Genomic DNA, 23,268 nt, shown 5'->3' with positions numbered 1-23,268 from the left:
TCAAATACATACTTTACGGTTTAGATTTTATCGATGTTAAAAGTTCATATTTTTAAGATTTCAACAATCTTTAATTTTGACATGGTCTATTATCTAAATTAATGACGTTATTATATATCTTTGGGGTTTTTAAAAAATTTTCTAACATATTTTGTACCTTACCCTTTCTGATTTTGATGAAACTTGGTACACCCATTCTTTCTATAAATACGAAGTTTAAAGTTCTTCAAAATTACCAAATTCTTCACGGTTTAAATTTTATTAATATTCAAAGTTACCATTTTTTAAGATTTTTTTTAACAAGCATTAAATTTGACATCTTATATTTTCTAAACTATTTATCCGATTTTAATTGTTTATTGTTGAGTACACTATAAGCAATCTTATGTGAAGGAATACAGAAAATGGAAGGTACCTTTTTTTGATATATCGTTGACTAAAGGATGTTTTATCATATCATTATCTTTATATTAAAACTATAATATTTGAAGTAAAATATTTTCAAACTACAAGACACAGGCTTTAGCAAGGGTCTAAAACATTTAAAATCGGATAAATTGTTTAGAAAATATAGGATGTCAAATTTAATGCTTGTTGATAAAAATTCTAAAAAATATGAACTTTGAACCTCGATAAAATATGAACCGTAACGAATTTAGAAATTTTGGATAACTTTAAATTCCGTATTTACATGAAGAATATGTTTACCGAATTTCGTCGAAATCGGAGAGGGTCATGTTCAAAATCCTACTTTTTTGTTCGGAATTTTTTGAAATTACCCCTTCCTTTATCATTATATTAACAATATAATATAATTTTAAATATTATGCTTCTTGAAAAAAATCTTAAAAATATAAACTTTGATCCTCGATAAAATCTAAACTGTAATGAATTTGGAAATTTTGGAATACCTTAAATTTATTATTTACAAAATGAGTGTGTGTACAAATTTTCATAAAAATCTAAAAAATCGAGAATTTTTGAAATGTCTCGGTTTATTATACCCTACACCACTTTAGTGGGGAGGGTATATTGGGTTTGTGCTGATGTTTGTACCATACAAAAATATTCGTACTCTACCCACCTTAAAGTATACCAAACGGCTTAGAATCGTTTTCTGAGTCGATTAAGCTATGTCCGTCCGTCCGTCTGGCTGGCTGTCCATGTAAACCTTGTGCGCAAGGTATAGGCCGCAATTTTCAAGAAAAATTTGGCACACACGCTTTTTTTTGGCCCAAGGACGAAGCCTATAGAAAATGGTTAAAATCGGTCCATTATTTTACCAATCCCTCATACAAAAGAACCCCCCGAAAAGGGCTTCTGAGCTCATAATTATGTTAAATATACCTGTATATTGATAAAAAGCGGCACAACTAAGTTTTATACAAAGCCAAATTTCATGGAGATCGGGACTCATTTGACCCTAGTTCCCATACAAATATCGCAATGAAATTCAGCACAATAAAATATTATGTAAATATAAATATATTCACAAAATTTTATCGGGCTTGGTCCATATTTGCCCCTAGCCCCCATATAAAGCCTCTTTCAGAAAATTAGTTTTTCATCCATAAATTGCTTAAATGTATCGGAACAAGGGAATATTGAAAATAAATGCTTTACTATGAAAAATAAATCACATTTAATATTCATAACTGGTGTAGGTTATCATATGGTCGGCCTCGCCCGACTATACTTTCTTACTTGTTCATCCATAAATTGCTTAAATGTATCGGAACAATTACTTGAATGTCCAAAATTAACTTATAAACACAAATATCGCGATGAAATTCAGCACAATAAAATATTATGTACATATAAATATATTCACAAAATTTTATCAGGCTTGGTCCATATTTGCCCCTAGCCCCATATAAAGTCTCTTTCAAAAATAAGTTTTTATCTATAAATTGCTTAAATGTATCGGCACAAGGTAATAGAAGATAAATGCTTTATTATGAAAAATAAATCACATTTAATATTCATAACTGATCGGTCACGCCCGATTATACTTTCTTAGTTGTTTTAACTAAAAACTAATACAAAATCGTCAAAAAGTTTCGACTTTCATATCAAAAATTGCGTATAGTCATCAAAATCAAGTAAACTCGTCACTACCAAAATATATACCGAGCGAAAAAAAGTCCCCCCCCAAACGCTTGAGTTGGATCCGCGCCTGCCTTTAAAACGAAGCAATAGAAATTCACGAAATTCACCCAAAACATTCTTTATTTTTTTCTGCCAGATACCAAGTATGTTTAAACTCATAAAAACTGATCAAATATTTCTCATAGCCCCCATATAAAGTTGTAAATTTCCGGAAATTAGTTAATCGTTAATAACTGTTTCAAATATATCGGTATCAATACAAGAATTTGTACATGCAAACATAATATGAACAGAAATCATACTACCAACGTAGATCTCAGTCGGTCCACAATTAGTTATAGCTCCCATATAAGGTCCACTTCCGAAAATCACCTAAACGCACATATTTCATTGATATATAAGGTAGGTAGGTTGATAGGAGGATGTATACTACATCAATCCGAAGAAAAAAAGGGAACTGAATAAATTATTTTTCAGTGATTCATAAACTCAGTTTCCTGAACGTAATTCCTAAGAATCTTCCAATCAGTGTTAGTCAGGAATGTTATTTCCTGAATAACATCACTTCCAAGATACTTGGATCTAACTTCGACGAATGCCTGGCAGTGGCAAAGAAAGTGCTCCAGAGTTTCACTGTCCTCTCCACATGCTCTACATTCGTCTGAATCCGCACGTCCAATTTTGCATAGATGTGCTCGTAATCCTGTGTGTCTACTCAGAATACGTACCATCATACTAACTTCAGACTTGCTCATTATGAGGAGATTTTTCGTCTTGCTCTCATCAGGGTCACCCCATAGGATCTTCGTGGTTCTACCCACTGTTTCATTATTCCAAGAGGCCTTATGGGATTCTCTCACCCATATTTTTAGTTCAGCTTTTATTGCGTCGAATGGTTTTGCGTTTGTCAGGTTAACTGCCTCGAGATCCCTTCCCTTTAGAGCTATTAAATTCGCCCTTTCGTTACCGACTACTCCCGAGTGGGCTGGTACCCATAAGATGTGAACCATACCTCAGGGAGAGTATTCAGTTAAAGCTTTCTTACAATCCAATACGGTTTTAGATTTAGTTTTATCGCCTGATATCGCCCTAATTGCCTTCTGGCTGTCGGTAAATATATTAAACGGTATGGGCGCCATGTTTATTCTAATCCAATTTACGCATTCCGTTATTGCTCGTACTTCTGCCTGGAAGCTTGTGTTATGATTTGGTAAACGGTGGTATATTTCTGTTTCTGGGTCTTCAATATAGAACCCCAGCCCCACTTTGTCTCCCAATTTAGAGCCATCCGTGTAACAACGGATTCCTACTGGTATTTGCTCTAATGTTCCGCTTGACCAAGACATTCTATCAGGGATCAGCGTTTCAAAGTTTCCGACATATTCTGTGTCTGGTAAACGATCAGGCACGTCCGATGATTGTGTATATATAACCTTCCAATGTGTCCAGTATACATTGATGACGTGTCCTATAACCGCTTTTGGCCAGTTCGCATAAAGTAAAGAGTCGTTCGGCTGTAAGCGCCGCCTCATATCTTAAATATGTTTCAATAGGTGGAATATCTAGCAACGTTTCCAGAGCCTTGGTTGCAGTAGTACACATGACACCACTTATACCCAAGCAGCATGTACGCTGAACTCCCTGTAGTAGAGTGATATTGCACTTTTTGTCTAAAGCAGTCCTACATATCGCCCAGCACCGATGTGCCTTGTTGATCCTATCATCTATGTGGTGTCAGTAGTTGCTACTGATGCACAGTGGGGCAGAATCGAATTTTTTTGGAAATAAATCTGGCATTTCTAAACGGCTGATCCGATCGGTATAAAATTTGACGTGAGCGTAGCCAAGGAGTATTCGAGTTTAAGTTTTGAAGATGAACCCCGCAGATGCCCCAGGGACGGTAGGGTACCTACGACATGTAAAATTTTTAAACTCATGCCATTTTTTTGTTTTTCATCCAAATACAACGATTTTTATATTTTCTGAAAGCGCTACTACTTATCTCTTATAATATCCGAGTTATAGGCATTTAAAAATTTAGTGATACAAAATTTACCATACCTTGGTCCGCCTTTTTTTGAATACCGGGCGTAATTTTTTTAGTTAGACAACAAAATTTGCAATAATATACAAAAAATTTCAGATCAATATCCATTTACAGATCCAAAAATATACGTTTTTTAATTTAAAAATTCAAAAAATTTTAGATTTTTGCCGTTTTTTTTTGCCAAAAATGTGTCTTAACTCTTTTATTAATAAAATAAAATTTTCTTTAAGAACATATAACAATTTTATAGTTTTCTAAAAGGTATCTTTACGCAGAACGCTTTGGCGTAAAAAACTTGTCCTATTTTTTTAAAATGTTGCCACTGCGTCCTTCCGAATATGACCTATTTTTTATCAAAACTTCAACTTTGGGCGACATGTTCTAAAATCCCTAAGCTGGGATCAGAAAACTGAAAACCTCAATATGTTTTCTATTTACTCCAAAAGTATTTTCCCAGCCCTGAAAGAAATGTGGACCCTATGGGCAAAAAAGTAAAAAATCCCATTTTTGGGATTTTCATTCCTATTTTTGGGAATTGCGGGATGCCCTTTGACCTTTTCAATTTTTTTTTTTCAAAATCACGAAAAAACCTTTTGGCCGTATTACCGTCATTTGTACTACCGCAACTTGGAAGTGGTTTGTCGATGTTTAATCCCATCTGAACTTTAAATTCTTCTTGGATTCTGCTTTTTTTCATTACATATTGAGCATCTCCAGAAGGAAGAAATTTCTGTTATGGCATTGCTGACCTTTCCATCAATCATTGTTAAGCTTAGCTGATATGATACGTTAATAGAGAATTCCTTTATTTTTATGCAAATGGGTTCCAGTGCATTTATTTCATCTTTTAAATATTCCACTAAATCTTTTGTTGTTTTCTTTGACTCCTTTATATATTCAAATCCAATGGGTCTACAAAAATTTTTTGAACCCGGAGTTGTATTGATCCATATATCTTCAAATGAATTTCCGATGCTTGACTAAGGGAATATGAACGAATTCGTAATGGCACTAATGATGACATAAATACACTTTTGTAGTCAGCTAATGTCCGACTTCCACAAGCTTGTTTGTATTCTGGAAGTGCTGATAAACTGTCACATCCCCACTTACACATTAAGACAACATCACAGTTATGAATTTTCCTTAGTTGGTCTTCTGAAAAGTCTGACACAATTCTTGATGCTGTGTTTTCGAGCAAAGATGATATATCAATACAAGCTTCCACATCATTAACAGCAATAGGTGATGGTAGGATAGTTTGTTTTTTTTCCTGGATCGCCTTGTATGATGGTAATATATTGTGTCCTTTTTCATGCAGAGCTTTCCTTAATATTTGGTACTTATTTCGACTGAGACCCAGTTCCAACATAAGCGCTATTGCTTCCTCTTCAGTAAAATTTGATTGTGATGTTGGAGTTGGTATACTTTCCACAATTCGCTTAAGTCGTTTTGGTGATGCATTAGGAAGAATAGTTGCAATATGTACGGCATCCATAGGTTGGTTTTCCTTTTTCAGCATTTCGTTAAATGTATCAGCAATTTCCTCATTTGAGATTGAAAAAAGTTTTTGTGTGAACCTCTTTTTTTTTTTGGCCTTGAACATAAGTCTTCGTATGACTTGCAAGGCGCTCCTGTTGATGTGTTGTAAGTTGAGATTTCCGTAGTAGTTTCCATCCAACTACAAAATTTTAATCGAAATTTCTTTTGATTTCCATCCACAGACTTACTTTTTACATCAAAAAGTTTTAAAAAGTTTTCAATTTTTGATATGCCTGTTTTGTCTACTTTTATACTATATGTAGTTTTTATATAATTTGAAATGTCTTCAATTCTTTCTGGCCCTTTTGAAGATACACTCCATAAAACGGAACACAACTCTTCGTACTTTAATGTAATCTTCATTGTAGATTTATTAAATATGGTACTTAAAATCTGAGAAGTTTACTTATATACCAATTCTTGTCATTTCCGATCCAGGTATTCCAAGGTAAAAAATTACGAATTGTCTACCTATTAACATTTAGGACTATATTACTATAACCTGTAATTCAGTCATTGATATTTCTTATTAGTGAATGAATCGAAATTATTATTACCTGTATCTTTTTACCTACATGATCATAAACGAAACAGAACGAAATGATCTATCGAAAAATTTAGGTAAAAAATAGTTATAAATTTCTGAAAATTTAACCATAATAGGACCTTTCAATTATAAGGATAAGCAGACAAATAGAAAATAGGTAAATATAAGATTTAAATATGTTCTGTCATATTTAATACTAAAATATGAAATTAAAGGATACAGGTTTAAATGAACATATTTTTGAATGTAATTGAGATATTGGCTTGAAAATTTTTGTAAAGGGTCGAGAATTTCCATATCTAACTAAAAAAAGATATTAAGGGATAAATATGGACTAAATTGTTGTAGCTATCTGCGACCCTATTAAAATTTTGATATAAATCATAGTTTTAGAAATTAAACAAATATGTAATATATGACAAAATCTTTATTTATGAACAAAACTCAATGAAATTTTCAACGCTTGTTAAATTTGTCATTTCATATAAGAACATTTGAATGGCAACATTTTCAAAAAATAGGACAAGTTTTTTACGCCAAAGCGTTCTCCGTAAAGATACCTTTTAGAAAACTATAAAATTGTTATATGTTCTTAAAGAAAATTTTATTTTATTAATAAAAGAGTTAAGACACATTTTTGGCAAAAAAAACGCCAAAAATCTAAAATTGTTTGAATTTTTAAATTAAAAAACGTATATTTTTGGATCTGTAAATGATATTGATCTGAAATTTTTTGTATATTATTGGAAATTGTTGTCTAACTAACAAGAAAAAATTGAGTCCATTTGGTCCAAAATTGCGCCCGGTATTCAAAAAAAGGCGAACCAAGGTATGGTAAATTTTGTATCACTAAATTTTTAAATGCCTATAAATCGGATATTATAAGAGATAAGTAGTATGTCCAAGCATGTTTTTTCAAGATCTCGGCGAGCGCTTTCAGAAAATATAAAAACCTTTGTATTTGGGTGAAAAACAAACAAAAAATGGCACGAGTTTAAAAATTTTACATGTCGTAGGTACCCTACTTTGAGCCGCCACAGCGCCGTCACGGGGCATCTGCGGGGCATCTGCGGGGTTCATCTTCTAAACTTAAACTCGAATACTACTTGGCTACGCTCACGCCAAATTTTATTCCGATCGGATCAGCCGTTTAGAAATGCCAGATTTATTTCCAAAAAATTTCGATTCTGCCCCACTGTGTGATGCTGTGGTCTTAAATATTTTAGTGTCTTTTTCGAGGCTTGTTGTAACAGCCCTTCCAATCGGCACCTTCCCAATTTTGAATATGATAGCTTTAGAGGCGAAGTAAGCCCTATCTTTATTCTTGGCAAGACTAGCTATAGATTTCTGGTCGATACCTATTACAAATATAGTTCCCTCAGGTTCTTCTTTACTGTAAAAGACATCCTATTTTTCCATGGCCAGCTCAGCATTTTGACCAAAAAGAATTTCCAGTATACGTTCATTAGCCAGTTTACTGCCCCATCCTTTTATGTAGACAGTGGACTTTAAGATCACCGGAAGCTCGCACTTCTTTGTCAGTCCCAGCTTAGCGCCGTCCCAGGGAGGAGGGATACTTTCCACCAAGTTCTTTAGCGTGCTAAAACATTGGTGAGATGCCAACCTCATCAACATCACGCCCATGCTGAACTCGCAGCTAACGCTCTCTATTGGTTGTTTGCCCTTTGAAGCGATTGCATGGTCCACTATCTTATTGTTCACCAGATCTTCTACCTTATTCTGTTGGTCTACTGGAATTTTGCCTGTCGGATTACCGGCATCGTAAAGTGCATAGCAGAGATCGTCCCGGTGTCTTCTTCTGGCAATTTTGGAGTAAGATGGCGGCACTTTTCGTTTTCCACTGTCTAGCCTCTCTTTCCTCGCTTTTCGGGGCTTCTTTTGAGATACCCGTACCTTCGAGGTTGAATTCTCCGACGTGATCGTCTTCGGAATATCTATCATGGCGTTGTCACCCTTACTCTCAGGATTCTGACTTGAGGTTCCTTTGAGTGAAGTATGGCTTGGCTGTGTATTAGAAGACGGGGAGCTCTTTTTCTTCTTAGGTTTATTCTCAGTTGCCTCATATCTTGTGAGAGAGTCCAATTTTTCCTTTGGAGTGTCGTTGGATTGACTAACTGTGATTTTCTGAAGCATCTTTTTCAACTTCCTCCTCTGTGCGCCAGATAGTCTTTTCTTAGTAATAGGTAGTTTAGCTATGCTATCACTCACCTGTTTCACCATTTGCTCTACTTCATCCTTTTTGGGATTTGCTATAATGGTGTTTTGATAAATAAAGCTATTGTGATAAAATTCGAGCAGAATAACTTGAGTATGTTTTGTGTACATATAAATCATTCGACCAATTTGTTCCCGGATTGATCCATTATTGGTCATAGCTCACATATAAGGCCCACTTTCGAAAATCATTTAAACTCACATATTTCATTGTCAAATAAAGCTATTTCGATAAAATTCGACACAAATATGTTTTGTCTATATATCAATCACTCTCCGGATTGGCCCGTAATTAATCATAGCTCCCATATAAGGTCCACTTCCTAAAATCACTTAAACGCATATATTTCTTTGAATAATAAAGCTATCGGGATAAAGTACGAATATGTTTTGTGTGCATATAAATTATTCTACCAAATTTTTTCCGGATCGGTATATAATTGGTAATAGCTCCCACATAATCACTTAAAAACACATATTTCATTATCAAATAAAGCTATCTTGATAAAATTCGACACAAATATGTTTTATGTACATAGTACATATGAATTACTCTACGAAATTTTTCTGGAGAGGTCCGTAATTGGTCATAGCTTCTATATAAAGTCCACTTCTGAAAATCACTTAAACCCACATATTTCATTAATTAATAAAACTATTGTAGTAAAATTCGACTTGATTTTTTTGCATATAAATCATTATATGAAGTTTTTTCCTGATCGATCCATAATTGGTCACAACTCCCATTTCCGAAAATTACTTAAACGCACTTTGACAATCAAAGTTATAGGGATAAAATTCGACATAAATGTGTATTTTGTATATATAAATCGTTATACGGAATTTTACGAAAATCACTTAATACCACTTAATTCATTATTAAATGATTATATCCAGATAAAATTCAACATGAGTATGTTCTGTGTATAGATAAATCATTATATTAAAACGCTTTCGAACTGGCCTATTAATATACATTTTTCTGGACCTAATCAAAATTAGTTTTACATAAGCACTACTCACTACGGAAAAAAATTTGTCAAGTTATCTAAAAAAATATTATAGTTAAATGGGTTTTAATAAAAAGTAGTGTTTAATTTATTGTATACAAATATAGGAATCTTACTTGTTTTATTTTTTAAATTAACCTAAAAAAATTAAATTTTATGTGTAAAACTAGTCCATTCAACAAGGAATACGTTGTAATATTACTAATGGTCATATCTATCATGTCTCTCTTAGTATAATATTTCTCATGTAAAATTTAACCAGTAATCGTCGACTACTGGAACATATGCGTGAAATTCTAAGATTAAAACGTTGTGTTCTTCTTTATTCCAGTTGTTGATTTCTTTAATCGCATAAATCTTATATACGGAACAGTTTCGGAATATTGTAATGAAAATACTTGCCCAACTATGTGCGGAGGATCGCGGTATGAATATTTATGGGCGGACGGCGAAAGGTGAGTACTTTCAGAAAATTTTTCATTATACATCTAAATTTTTTATTTTTGAGAAATAATTTAACCGATGCACTGTTAATTGATTTAAATAAAAATGAGTTTTGAATAAATTTCGTATAATTCCTTCATATTTAATAATAATTGTTTTCATATTCCTTTTTTATTATATCTTTATTTCTATCAACTAACAATAAGTACTTCCTATCTTAATTCTAACAACTATTAAGTCCAGACTTCGCCTAAACATTTTCACTAATAAATAGTTGAAAAGAGTATGGAGGCTAGAGTGATTCAAGCTTGTATGAAGGAAAAAAAAATTGTCTGACATGCCGTCCCGCCCTCTAGAATTGTTCTATGGGTTGTAAAGCTATGTCATACAAAAAATTAGGGTGATTGGATAACGTTAACAGGTGCCGCAACGGCTCTGAAGTTTTCAAGTGCATTTACAAGGGGAAAATATCGATTTTTTCAGTTTTTGCTCAAATTTGGCCATTTAGTAATAAATTTTGAACTTTATTGTTAAGGAATCGTAATGTGCATAGAGTAAGCATTTTGGGAAATATATAAAACACAAAAATTGATTGAAAACTTTAAAAGTTATTGCAAATTCCCTAGGCCATTAACGTGTCTCACAGCACATGAATTCGAAATGTGACAAAAAAATTTACTTTTTTAGGAATATATTCTAACAAAAACATTATGTTACTTAAAATATATCTATAATTACTCGAATATTATAACCTTATAAGATAACGTTAACTCGTTCTCAGTTATGGTCAAAAAAGTTTGATTTTTTTAACGGCCGTTTCAAATCTCCAATTTCAGTTTTTCTGAATATTTGTTAAACAAATTTCAAAATTTTTAGGAGATCTCATGGGGATTTATGGTCAATAGATAAGGCTATTAAACGGTAAAATAATTTGATCAATAATTCTTACAGTTTAGCTGTACCTGCGATTTGAACTCGGCGGATTTCGGGAAAATCGCATTTTTTTGTAATATTTTAGAGAATACGTATTAATTCTTTACTGTTGCACATTTGAAATAAAGTATTATCAGAGTATTATAGTCTAGGTAATACAAAATATATATCCGAAGTTTTATTAAAATCGGTCATTCTTAACCCATACACTGTGAAGTTCAAAGGTCAAATTTTGCAATATTTGGAAATTCTTAGTGTACAATATCGAAATAATATTTATTTGTAGGCCATCTTTACCAAAAATGACTGAATTTATCGTATATAGTCCAATATTTAAAATAAAGTGAAACAAGTAAGAGTGTTATATTCGGCTATGCCGAATCTTATATACCCACCATTAAACCTCGTTTGACTCGAATGAAACTTACTTATGTCGAATTTCATCTATATACTCGTATATTTAGGCCAGTTATAAGCGTTAAAGTAATTTTCTGAAGGGGACCTTATATGGGGGGTAGGGTCAATTATGGGTCGATCCTCATAAAATTTGGTAGACAGAATTTGGTTCGTATTAAATTTATTTGTGTCGAATTTCGTCGCTACACTCGTATTTTTAAGCCATTAATGAGCGTTGCAGTCATTTTCTGAAGGGGACCTTATATGGGGGTAGGGTCAATCATGGACCGATCAACATATAAACAAGTTATGGCTGTTAAAGCTTCTCTTCGAGGGGCCACTTGTATGGGGGCTATCCGAAAACGTGGACCGATATTGCCCATTTTCAATACCAAACAAACCTTACCTATAAGAAATATTTATGTGAAATTTCAACCCTCTAGCTCTTTCCATTGGGACTCTATCGTGCTTTCAACAGACAGACAGACGGACGGACATGGCTAGATCGTCTTAGAATTTAATGAGGACCCAGAATATATATACTTTTGTGTGTCTATGACCAATATTTGGATGTGTTACAAACGGAATGACAAAATCAATATACCACCCATCTTTTTTGATGGTGGGTATAAAAAGAGAAAAGCCTCATGGAAACAATTTAACACCAAAGTTCAAAAATTCGAAAAAACACTCTCTATTTGAATAATGTTCTATATAATTAAGGGAATAACAGAAATAAAACAAAAAATTCTATATTAAGTATAAAAACTTGTGAAATAATCCTTTTTGACCATATAAAGTTTGTATTTTTAGACATATTAGATTTGAAAATCGACCGTAAGAAAGGATTACGTAAATTATCAGTTTTAAAAACAAAATTTTTCTTTTAAAAATGTGCACCTCAAGTTACTCCATAGTCAAAAAGGGTTAAATTATAATTTTTATACTTAATATAGAATTTTTTGTTTTATTTCTGTTATTCCTCTAATTATATAGAGCATTATTCAAATATATAGTGTTTTTTCGAATTTTTGAACTTTGGAGTTAAATTATTACCAAGTGCCTTAAAGGGTTAATCTACATTTTTTCACTCTATTTTAAATATCGGACTATATACGATAAATTGCAGTCATTTTTGGTAAAGATGGCCTACAAATAAATATTATTTCGATATGGTACACTAAGAATTCCAAAATATTGCAAAATTTGACCTTTGAAATTCACAGTTTATGGGTTAAGAATGTCCGATTTTAATAAAACTTCGGATATAAATTTTGTATTATCTGGACTATAATACTCTGATAATACTTTATTTCAAATGTGCAACAGTAAAGAATTAATACGTATTCTCTAAAATATTACAAAAAAATGCGATTTTCCCGAAATCCGCCGAGTTCAAATCGCAGGTACAGCTAAACTGTAAGAATTATTGATCAAATTTTTTTACCGTTTAATAGCCTTATCTATTGACCATAAATCCCCATGAGATCTCCTAAAAATTTTGAAGTTTGTTTAACAAATATTCAGAAAAACTGAAATTGGAGATTTGAAACGGCCGTTAAAAAAATCAAACCGTAACTGAGAGCGAGTTAGCGTTATCTTATAAGAGCAAAAACTAATATTCGAGTAATTATAGATATATTTTAAGTAACAAAATGGTTTTTTAGAACATATCCCAAATAAACTAAATTTTTTGTCACATTTCGAATTCATGTGCTGTGGGACACGTTAATGGCCTGGGGAATTTGCAATAACTTTTAAAGTTTTCAAGCAATCAATTTTTGTGTTTTATATCTTTCCGAAATGCTTACTCTGTGCACATTACGATTCCTTAACAATAAAGTTCCTTAACAATAACGTTATCCAATCAGCCTAATTTTTTGTATGAATAGTTTTACAACTTATAGAACAATTCTAGAGGGGACGGGCAAAATTCGCAACTTCGTTTTTTTGGAGCACTCTAATGGAGGCCAGTCCAAAATTTTACAATCCGGTTTCGAATCCATACTTTTACAGCCATTGCGGTATGGAATGGAGAATTATGTTTTTGAAATATGCGCGGCAAGGGTTCAAAGTTATCCGAAAATGTGAAGAAAGCAGTTTCCAGCATGGCATTGCAATTCTTACTAGATATATAAAATTGAAGCTCACTTCTTTCAGCTCTTTCTTTCAAAAATCATAAAAATAATGATTATATCGATCTGGACCTTCTAAATTAAACCTTTTTTAATCCGAAAAACAGGTTGTTGCTATTGGTTTTTATAACCATGAGTTCACGTGCAAACTGAAGAGGTATTTTTATAGGAGTGGCAATTGGAGTGCCTTTTATTCTCTAAAATATTACAAAGTCTTAGTCCTTCTACAATACGTTTTACTGCAGCTAGACTTGCTGTAACACGAAATTTTTCTTAAATTTTTGCAGCAGAATCACTTGACTTATTTTATGAAATCTTTTCTGACCGCTTTTGTTATGTACGTCCATTAATTTTTTCTGATTATCCAGACTGCTTTCTTTATAAAATTGCGAGTCTGAATTTGCCCAATTTTTTTTAGCCAAACTCCTGTGATTTTCGACAGTTTCCAAAAACTCTTAAATTTTATAATTTTATTCGTTAGTTAATAGCTTACGGCTATAGACGTCGAGCACGGTCGCTCGTAAATGCAAATGACATCTATAGACGTGTTTTTCCAATATTGATATCACTATAAAATTTGTAAACGTTAGGAGTTAACGTGTAAAATTATACAAGTTAATTTTAACTTCGATAAAAGTGCTACCAAATTAAGAATAAAAATACAAATATGAATAAAATTTAAATTACAAAAATAAACAAATCAACAAACATTTTCAAGAAATCGTAAATAATTTCAAGATTTAGCTGATTTTTACTGTGAGGTGATGCCAAATCAGGTAATGTTCGTTTTGTTGCTAACTTTGGTTAACATTCAATAATAGCAATAAAACACAGCAAATATTTTAACCATGAAATAATATGGTTTTATTATATCAACAACATTTTTAATTAAATTTTATATTCGGACTGTACTCGTGAAATTTAACAAAGTACTCAAATTTTTCAAAAATTAAGTGTGCGTAAACGAGTTAAATATATTGTGACACTAGAATATGAATGAATTTTACCCACTGCCAGCAGTAAACTGATTTTATTCTGAATGAACCTAATAAAGTGATTTAATAAAAAAAAAATAGCTCAAAAACGTAGAAAAAAATATTAAAAATCAGCTAATTTGCGCTAATTCTTGTCTTACTAGTAGGGATGCCAAACGGGACTGGCTTTTACAAATCCCGGGATTCGGGATTTTGAAAATTCCGAAATCCCGTAAAATACCGGTATTTTACGGGATTTCGGGATTACATAAATTTAATTATTTTATACATGAAAATCTGAAATCTTCATGTTTGTGAAGAAAATTGTTTAATCTTGTGAAAATTAATTGACAGAAGATAAATTATTTATTTTTCATAAAAAAATTGTTGAATTTTTCCTTAATTCCGATGTATTTAAGCAATTTATTGATGAAAAACTAAATTTCTAAAAGAGGCTTTATATGGGAGCTAGGGTCAAATATGGGCCGATCCTCAAACATTTGGGAAGAGGCATGTAATTTTATATAAAGGTTAGTTATGCTGAATGTCATCGCGATACTAATGGTTATAAGTAAATTTTTGGACGTTTAAGATATTTTTTAATGAGGGCTAGGGTCAAACGACGACTCAGAAAGCGATTCTGATTCGATCGGTATACTTTAAGGGTGTAGGACCAATATTTTTATGCGTTACAAACATCAGCACAAACGTATAATACCCTCCCCACTGTAGTGGTATAGGTTATAATAAATATAACGTTCAATCCTTCGAATATCAGTTTAGATCATAAATGAACCTTTTCTTTGAAACATGTTATCTACATTCAGAACAATTTAATTTACCTTTACTGTTATCACTCAGATTTGTAGAAAGCATCCCAGCAAAAATAAAACGAAGTACTTCCAAACGAATACCATTTATCACCACTTTAAAAGTAGCACTAAGTGAATTTTTTAACCTTCTGAGGAAGTGATGTTTAAAGACTTCCGAAGATTGGAAAATAACACTGTAAGTATATCAAAAAGACACAGAAAAACGCCGAGACACCTAAACTTAATTTTGGGTCGTAGAATCTAGTGGCATACTCCGTTTTGAAAAGTTGTGTCAAAATCGGGAGATATTGCGTTTTAAAGTATGAACTTTTATGAGGTGATATTTTATTTTTTTAAATTTTGAAAAAAGTTTTCACGAATAGACATACGAACTAATTATGAAAAACTAAATATATGTGCATAATAATTTAAATGGACTCTAGTTTCATGTATTTATTTATTTTTATATGCGTTTGAGTTTTGTTTTTTAAATTTAAATAATCAAAAATCACCTCAGAAACAGTTTAAACTTTAAAATGCAATATCTCCCGATTTTGTCCCAACTTTTCAAAACAGAGTATGTCACTTGATTCTACGACCGAAAATTAAATTCACGTGTTTCGGCGTTATTCTGTGTCTTTTTGGAAGTTGAAATTTTACGTACAGTGTAATTATACTTTTTCAAAGCTGAAGATATTTTTTTGTTCTTACATTCTTGGGAGATAAAAAATTTTACTTTTGGGCTTCTGTTTTATTATATGTATCTATTACCCTCATTAATATTAAAATTATTTAAGGCAAATTAGTTGTATTCTATAATAATACAATTTCACTTCCGAATAACTTCCAAAAAAAGATCATAAAAATTACTTCTTGAGAATGACTTCAGAAGTAGTAAATTTGGAATCAAATAAAAAGGACATCCCTCCTATGACAAGCCTGTGTTAAAATCATCACTTCTTCAGCTCTTTTTCAGTACTTCCATGTAGTAAATTCTACTTCTTTTTCGCTTCTTTGGAAGTTCTTTTTTTGCTGGGTTGTAATGCAAAACCTTCTAGATATCATTTAAAAATTTATTTTATATTTGACTGTGCCGAAATAAAATAAATAAATATTCCGGTATGTGATGGAATTCGAACAATTTGAAATCAATAGATTTGAAAAGGTATGATTAATTTCAATCAAGGAATGGTTTATTATTGCAAAATACTACGCAGACAACAAAATACTTTCCATTTAAGAGAATCAATTTTAAAAAATATGATAATTTGTATGAAAAGCCGCAGAAATTGAATATTACACAATTTTTGTATTATTTTTGTAGATTCAAATCGATTCTATTTTAAAAATTAATCTCATCAAATAGCTGATATTGATATTAATATTGGCATCAAATTGGTTTTCAGAGGAGGTGCTTTTAGGATTTCTTGTGTTAATTTTGGTCCAAATTTGTGTCTACTATAGACAAAGAATGTGTATACTTTTTGGGTCTACGACGAAATGAAAAAATAAATTTGTATGTACTATATTTGGTATCATACCACTTTAAAAAATAAAAGGTTCAAAATGTACAAGAATAGCTGTGCTGAATTTTGTTCTGCATAAGTCAAAAATAAACAAAGATCGTAATTTTGAAGCGAATTGAATGAAATTATGGCTCAAAAAAGAATTTAAAAAATTTTTTAGTAATAAATCCTGGGATTCATTTTGAAAAATCCCGAGATTCGGGATATCATAATCCCGAAAAAATCTCGGGATTTATTTTGCAAATCCCGGGATTCGGGATTTTCTAATCCCGAAAAATCCCGGGATTTTCGGGATCGGGATTTCGGGATTGGCATCTCTACTTACTAGTGACACCTAAGCAATCACGTTATTATTTAAAATTTTAATATTGCTAATTAGTCCATTATTTTTGCGAATAATTAATTTGATTGTAAACAAAACAGTGAACCTCTCTTGTTCGCTTGACATCAAATTTGACATTGTTTGATCAGTAGAAGTATTTTAAAATATTTTTGAAAGATTTGCTTTTTAAAACTTTGGAGTCCTTTAAAAAGGAAACAGAAAAAACTGAAGACGCAGATTTTCTTCATTAAATTTATATTATTTGGTTCGTGTCTAATTTGTAGTATTGGACGGTGTTATCAATAATAAGAAATCATATAGAGGAGGAAAGGATAAATTATGGACCGAACTACATAAAATTTGACAGAAGGATTTTACCGCATATAAATCTTGTTTATGTTGATATAAATATATGTTTATATTGATATTTTCACTCAGTTAAAGCATTTTTCTTAAGGGGCCTTATATATTATATTTTGTTTAAGAAAAAACTGTGAAATTTAAAAAAATAACTAAAAAGGATCTTTTATGTAACCGGTCCAGCTCACGAACGGCCATCGCTAGACTTAAACTATTTGGGAAATCATCATAAAACAAAGCTAGGTAAATTTTGCTTTGCATACAGAGTGAGTCGGTCTAATATACATAAGAGCTGAAGAAATATACCTAGGCCTTTATCGGGCCTGTTGTGCGCTCCTAAACCATTGCCCAAAGTTAAACAAGTAGTCCAACTCTTTGACAGAAGTACCTAACTCTAAGCATGTGTTAGTGAAAAAGTACCCAGCAGTTCGGCGGGACAGTCCCGAACTAACCACATGACATACCACTACGAGGAAGTCAATCGTCATCCTACAGTCTACAATGAGACTGTCAAGAAGTAGTCAAAAGTAGTCAATGGATGGTAATCTTCAAATGGGTTCTTGGGAGTCAGTCACATTACTAGCTCTTTTACAAGTTACTTTACTAGCTATTGACGTGTCCTAGGGGAAAGTCAAGTGTCCCTAAGTAGCATGTCCAATGGACAGGTAATGCAGTAGGGTTAAATAACCGGCCCGTCGAAGTATAACTCTAAAAACATAAAAAATACTTTTATTTCTGCATTAAATAAATATTGCTGCTCATTTGTATCTTCAGTAAAATCGGACTTTTAAACTTTGGAATTCATTAATACACATACATAAATGACTCTGAAAGAATAGAATTTGTTATACTAAGGAAATATAATTTTTTTCCGTAATCCGTAATCATCTTAAATAAATTCACTCTTCCAAATTGTAAATATTACTTATTTAAATATAAATTTGACTATTTTTTAATTAAATTAAAAAACATTTTCTTATTTGTACTTCAGAATGTAAATATTTTACACATTTATTGGAGACATAATTGTTATTTTCCACTAAAGTCTAACCAGCTGGTTGTACCCTATTTGAATGTTTTTGGCCATTCATCACGAATGTACTCTTCGTAATCGAGAACGAAGACAGTCGCCACTTTACTGTACACCAAGTAAGCAAGAGAGTGGCAGTCGTCACATAACTGTTCCCCTAGTTAACGATAGAGAAGAAGAGAAAAAGAAAGATCATGATCAGTTTTGTCTGAGTGCAAAGGCAATGAACAGTTATACTATTTCTTCACTTTTTAAGTTATTTGATTTTTATATTAGTTGACTTTAAGAAGTTGTTTAAGGCAGTTCTCGCGAAAAATTTTGAATTTTAAAATAAGGAAATGTTTTTAAGTAAATTAAAAAATAGTAAAAGTAATGAAATTTAAATAAGAAATATTTACAATTTGAAAAATTAAATCTATCAAAGGTGAATTAAAACAAAAATTTTTAGCGGAGATTACGGAAAAAATTAATCTTTCCTTGATATAACATATTGTATTCTTTCAGAGTCATTTATGTGTATTAATGAATTCCAAAGTTTAAAAGTCCGATTTTACTGAAGATACAAATGAGCATCAATGTTTAAAATATTTATTTCAATATCTATTTAATCTAGAAATAAAAGTATTTTTTTAAGTTTTTTTTCTTATTTTTCATAATTTTTAAAGTTAAACTTTGACGTACCGGTTATTTAACCCTACTGCAGTACCTGTCCATTGGACTATCTACTTTGGGACACTTGACTTTCTCCTTGGACACGTCAATATCTAGTAAAGTAACTAGTAAAAGAGCTAGTAATGTGACAAACTTCCAATAACCCATTTGGAGATTACCATCCATTGACTACTTTTGACTACCTCTTTACAGCCTCATTGTGAACTGTAGAGTGACGATTGCCTTCCTCGTAGGACAAGCCCATGTTAAAATGGTTGGTCACCTGGGTAGTCGGGTGGCTAGGCGCCGCCATAAGTGGTATGTCAAGTGGTTAGTTCGGGACTGTCCGGTCGAACTGCTGGGTGGGTATCTAACTCTAAATATGTGTTGGTAACAAAAATGTATATTAGGGTTATGACTTTTTGCAATTTTTGCAAATAACAAAAATACCATAGCAAGTCCTTGTGGGGCGTGAATAGATTTTAAGAAATATAATATTATTTTTTCGCGATCGTGAAAAAAGTTCCCGCACTAAAGGCGATGAAGTTTGTATAAATTTTACTTTTTTTATATAAGGTTAGGTTAGGTTAGGTATTCAGGCTGCAAAGACGCACACTTGGGTCCTGTTGGTCCCTTTGTGATACCTGTAAAGATAATAAAATATAAAAGAAAGAGGGTAGAGGATAGTAGAAGATAGTTTAGGATTAAGTCATAGAAGAGAAATTGAAGTGGAGGAGAAGATTGAGAGGTCTGTCCTTGCGGACTAGTGAGTGCCTTAATTATGGCTTGGTGGTCCTAAAACCAGTTACTGTGCCTGATGAAGGCATTTATGTTATCCAGTCCTAGATTGGATAGTTCTGACAAGTCATCAAATAGTCGTTTTCCTAGATATACGGATCGAGTGTCCGCTAGCGCCGGGCATTGACAGAGAAGATGTTCGATGGATTCTTCCTCCTCTTCGTTTTGACAGCTTCTACAGAAGTCGTTGTGGGGAATTCCAAGTCTTCTTGCATGGTTTCCCAATGAGATATGCCCCGTAATGACAGCAACAAGGTTGCTGATATGAGGGCGGTTTAGTTGCAGAAGATATGACGTGCGTTTACTGTCCAAATTTGGCCATATCTTCCTTGTATTGATACAAGTTGGTTCATTACGCCATCTTGTCTGAGAAATTTCATAGAACTTTCCATCTATTATGGTCTTGCAAGCTTTTAGCGGTATTCCGCAAAAGATGTCTATGTCTCTGTCGGACATTGAGGCTCCTAGTTTCGCTAATTCATCAGCGATATAGTTGCCAGTCAAATCCCCGTGTCCCCGTACCCATTTGAGCACGATTATTGAATGTCTCGCCATCCTGTTTAAGGATGCCCGGCATTCCTGGACTAGTTTAGATGTAGTATATACACCAATCAGGGATTTGATAGCAGCTTGGCTGTCGGTACAAATTTGAATATCTCTGTTTGATATTCTGTAGTACCAAAGCCAATTTGCTGCTCTTTTTATGGCTGATAGTTCAGCCTGTAGTGGACTACAATTATTCTGTATCCTAAAGCTTATTTTAGTTCCAAATTCAGGGATAAAAATGCCACCTCCAACTCGTTCCCCTTTTTTAGAACCATCCGTATATACCAGGAGGGTTCTTGGGGAACTGTTATCCTCCGGTGAAGAGTTTTCGGATATTGTGTATCCGAAGTCCCTACGGAGGAAAGGTTTGGGTATGCAGTAATCAATATTGCCCGGGAGGAAAGATGTTTCCCTCATAATAGCCGCATGGCCGTATGGCCTGTGTGTCCAAGCATTTATGGCATCAAGTCTGAGGGCAGTGATGAGTGCCAGTTTTCTGGCTATCAGATCCGTTGGGATCCAATTAAGCATTGCGAATAGAGATTTGGTTGAAGTTGTTCTCAGTGCTCCTGTTATAAGGATTGCTATCCTTCTTAGTACCTTATCAAGAAGTATACAATTGGAGTTGTTGTCCAGTGCTTTCCACCAGACAACAGCCCCGTAAAAGAGAATAGGTTTAATAACCGCTTCATGGATCCAATTTACCAGTTTGGGATTTAGTCCCCATCTTTTTCCTATGGCCTTCTTGCAAATGTACATTGCCATTAAGGCTTTGTTTACTCTGGCTGTGATATTTTCCTTCCATGATAGTTTACTATCAAGTATCACCCCTAGGTATTTCGCACTGTTCGAAAGTGAGAGTACGACTCCGTTTAGTCGAGGTAGGGTAAAATTTTCGATCTTGTATTTCCTGGTGTAGAGTACAAGTTCGGTTTTACTAGGGTTTACACTCAAACCACTATCAACGCTCCATTTACTTAGTAGATTGAGTGCTGATTCGAGTCTTTGAGATATCGTATTCAGATGGAAACCTGATACTGCTACCGCAACGTCATCTGCGTAAGCGACAGTCTTGTATCTTTGGTTGTCCAGTTTCATTAGTAGGCTGTTTATGGCCACATTCCATAAAAGTGGTGATAGGACTCCACCTTGAGGTGTGCCCCTGATTGCCATTCTTTGAATACATGCCATTCCCATGTTAGAACGGATAATCCTGTGTTGAAGAAGGTCTTTTATGAATTTAATCACTGATGTCTCAATACCGAGCTCTTCTAGAGCTGATATGATGATGTCGGGTTTGACGTTGTTAAAGGCTCCTTCTATGTCCAGAAAGGCCACTAACGTGTATTCACCAAATTCCAAGGACTTTTCTATATGTCCCACTAGTGAGTGTAGGGCCGTCTCAACTGATTTGCCTTTGGTGTAGGCATGTTGTGAGGGAGATAGGAGCATAGGATCTATTGACGATCTTATGTGGACGTCAATGATCCTCTCTAGGGTCTTAAGCAGAAACGATGATAGACTTATGGGCCTATAATCTTTTGCCTTAATGTGCGTTGTTTTTCCTCCTTTGGGGATAAACGTCACACTGCATTTGGTCCATTGTTCTGGTACGTATGACCATGTAAGACAGGCTTGAAATATTTCAAGTAGCCATGGTATAACTAATTCTGCATTATATTGCAGGTCAGCTGGAATTATGCCGTCCGGGCCCGGTGACTTATATGGGTTAAAGCTGTTTATTGCCCATTTTATCATTCCCTCGTCTATAGTGATTCCGATCGGGGTTTGACAGTACGTTTGTGGTCTTTCCATTGTAGTATCTAATGGTAAGTTACCTGGGAAATGAGTGTCCATTAATTCCTGTAGGGATTCTTGTCCACTCGTTGTCCACTCACCGTCTTGCTTTTGGATGTAGCCTTGAACGGTTTGTGATTTAGACAGGATTTTGCATAAACGACTTGTCTCTGAAGAGCTTTCGATGCTACCACAGAAGCTTCTCCATGAGCAGCGTTTAGCATTCCTAACCTGATTCTTAAATTTATTCAATGAGGCTTTATATGTGGACCATTCACCTGATCTTTTGGCCTCATTGAAAAGTTTGCGACATCTATTCCTTGTCTTCGCTATTTCCGAGGACCACCAAGGAGGTTTACTTTTACCCTTTGGTATCGAAGGTTTGCATGTTCTTCTTGTTGCTTGATTAAGAGAGCGTGTAAGGTTGTCTACAGCTCTATCAATATCTGCTGTATTGTTTATTTCCGGCGTATTTTGAAGAAGACTTGTCAGGATTCGATTTTGTTCTTCCCATCTTGTCTTTCTTCTGTTTAGAAAGGGGGTTTTCCTTTCCTGTTTTTTTTCTATCGAGAATACGAGATATCTATGATCTGAAAAGGAACAATCTTCCGATACTTTGCAGTTTCGGATTATGTGCGAATGACTTGTATTTACAAGCGTTATGTCCAGTACCTCTTGTCTATTTGCAACTACAAAGTAGGTTCTGAACCTCTATTTACTACTTCAAGATTATGGTTTAAAATGAAGTCTAATACGAACTCACCTCGTGTGTTGATGTTGGTGCTACCCCATAGTGTATGGTGTGCGTTTGCATCTGCGCCTATAATAACAGGGATGCGTTTTCCGTTTGCTGCACTTACTGCCCTGACGACCGTGTTACTTGGCGGGGGGTCTGTCTGGTCGTGCGCCATATAGCAGGAGAGGATCCACATTGTGGCTTCCTCTGTCTCCCATGCTGCGGTTACTGTATCTTCATCACTGTAATCAGATAGAATGAAGATATTTAGGGTGCTTTTAGCAAGTATGCAAGATCTAATGTTACCTGTGCCTTTTG

The 23,268-nt window shown here is 33.5% G+C and overlaps 1 protein-coding gene across 1 annotated transcript in view; it reads left to right on the top strand.

Annotated features, from left to right (window-relative positions):
- Positions 1-23,268, top strand: part of LOC119609989 (MOB kinase activator-like 3) — a 362,256-nt gene that overhangs the window by 50,535 nt on the left and 288,453 nt on the right. The window contains exon 3 of the mRNA XM_037965051.1: positions 9,822-9,945. Within this exon, the coding sequence (XP_037820979.1) occupies positions 9,822-9,945 (124 nt within the window). The remainder of the gene's footprint in view (positions 1-9,821; positions 9,946-23,268) is intronic.

The sequence above is a fragment of the Lucilia sericata genome, unplaced genomic scaffold (assembly GCF_015586225.1).
Source record: "Lucilia sericata isolate MDLA Ls3-8-SP2 unplaced genomic scaffold, ASM1558622v1 Contig000026F_arrow, whole genome shotgun sequence".
In the NCBI taxonomy this organism is placed as follows: Eukaryota; Metazoa; Arthropoda; class Insecta; order Diptera; family Calliphoridae; genus Lucilia; species Lucilia sericata.
Note: the sequence above shows the minus strand (reverse complement) of the source record. Positions and strands in the feature narration are given on the sequence as shown.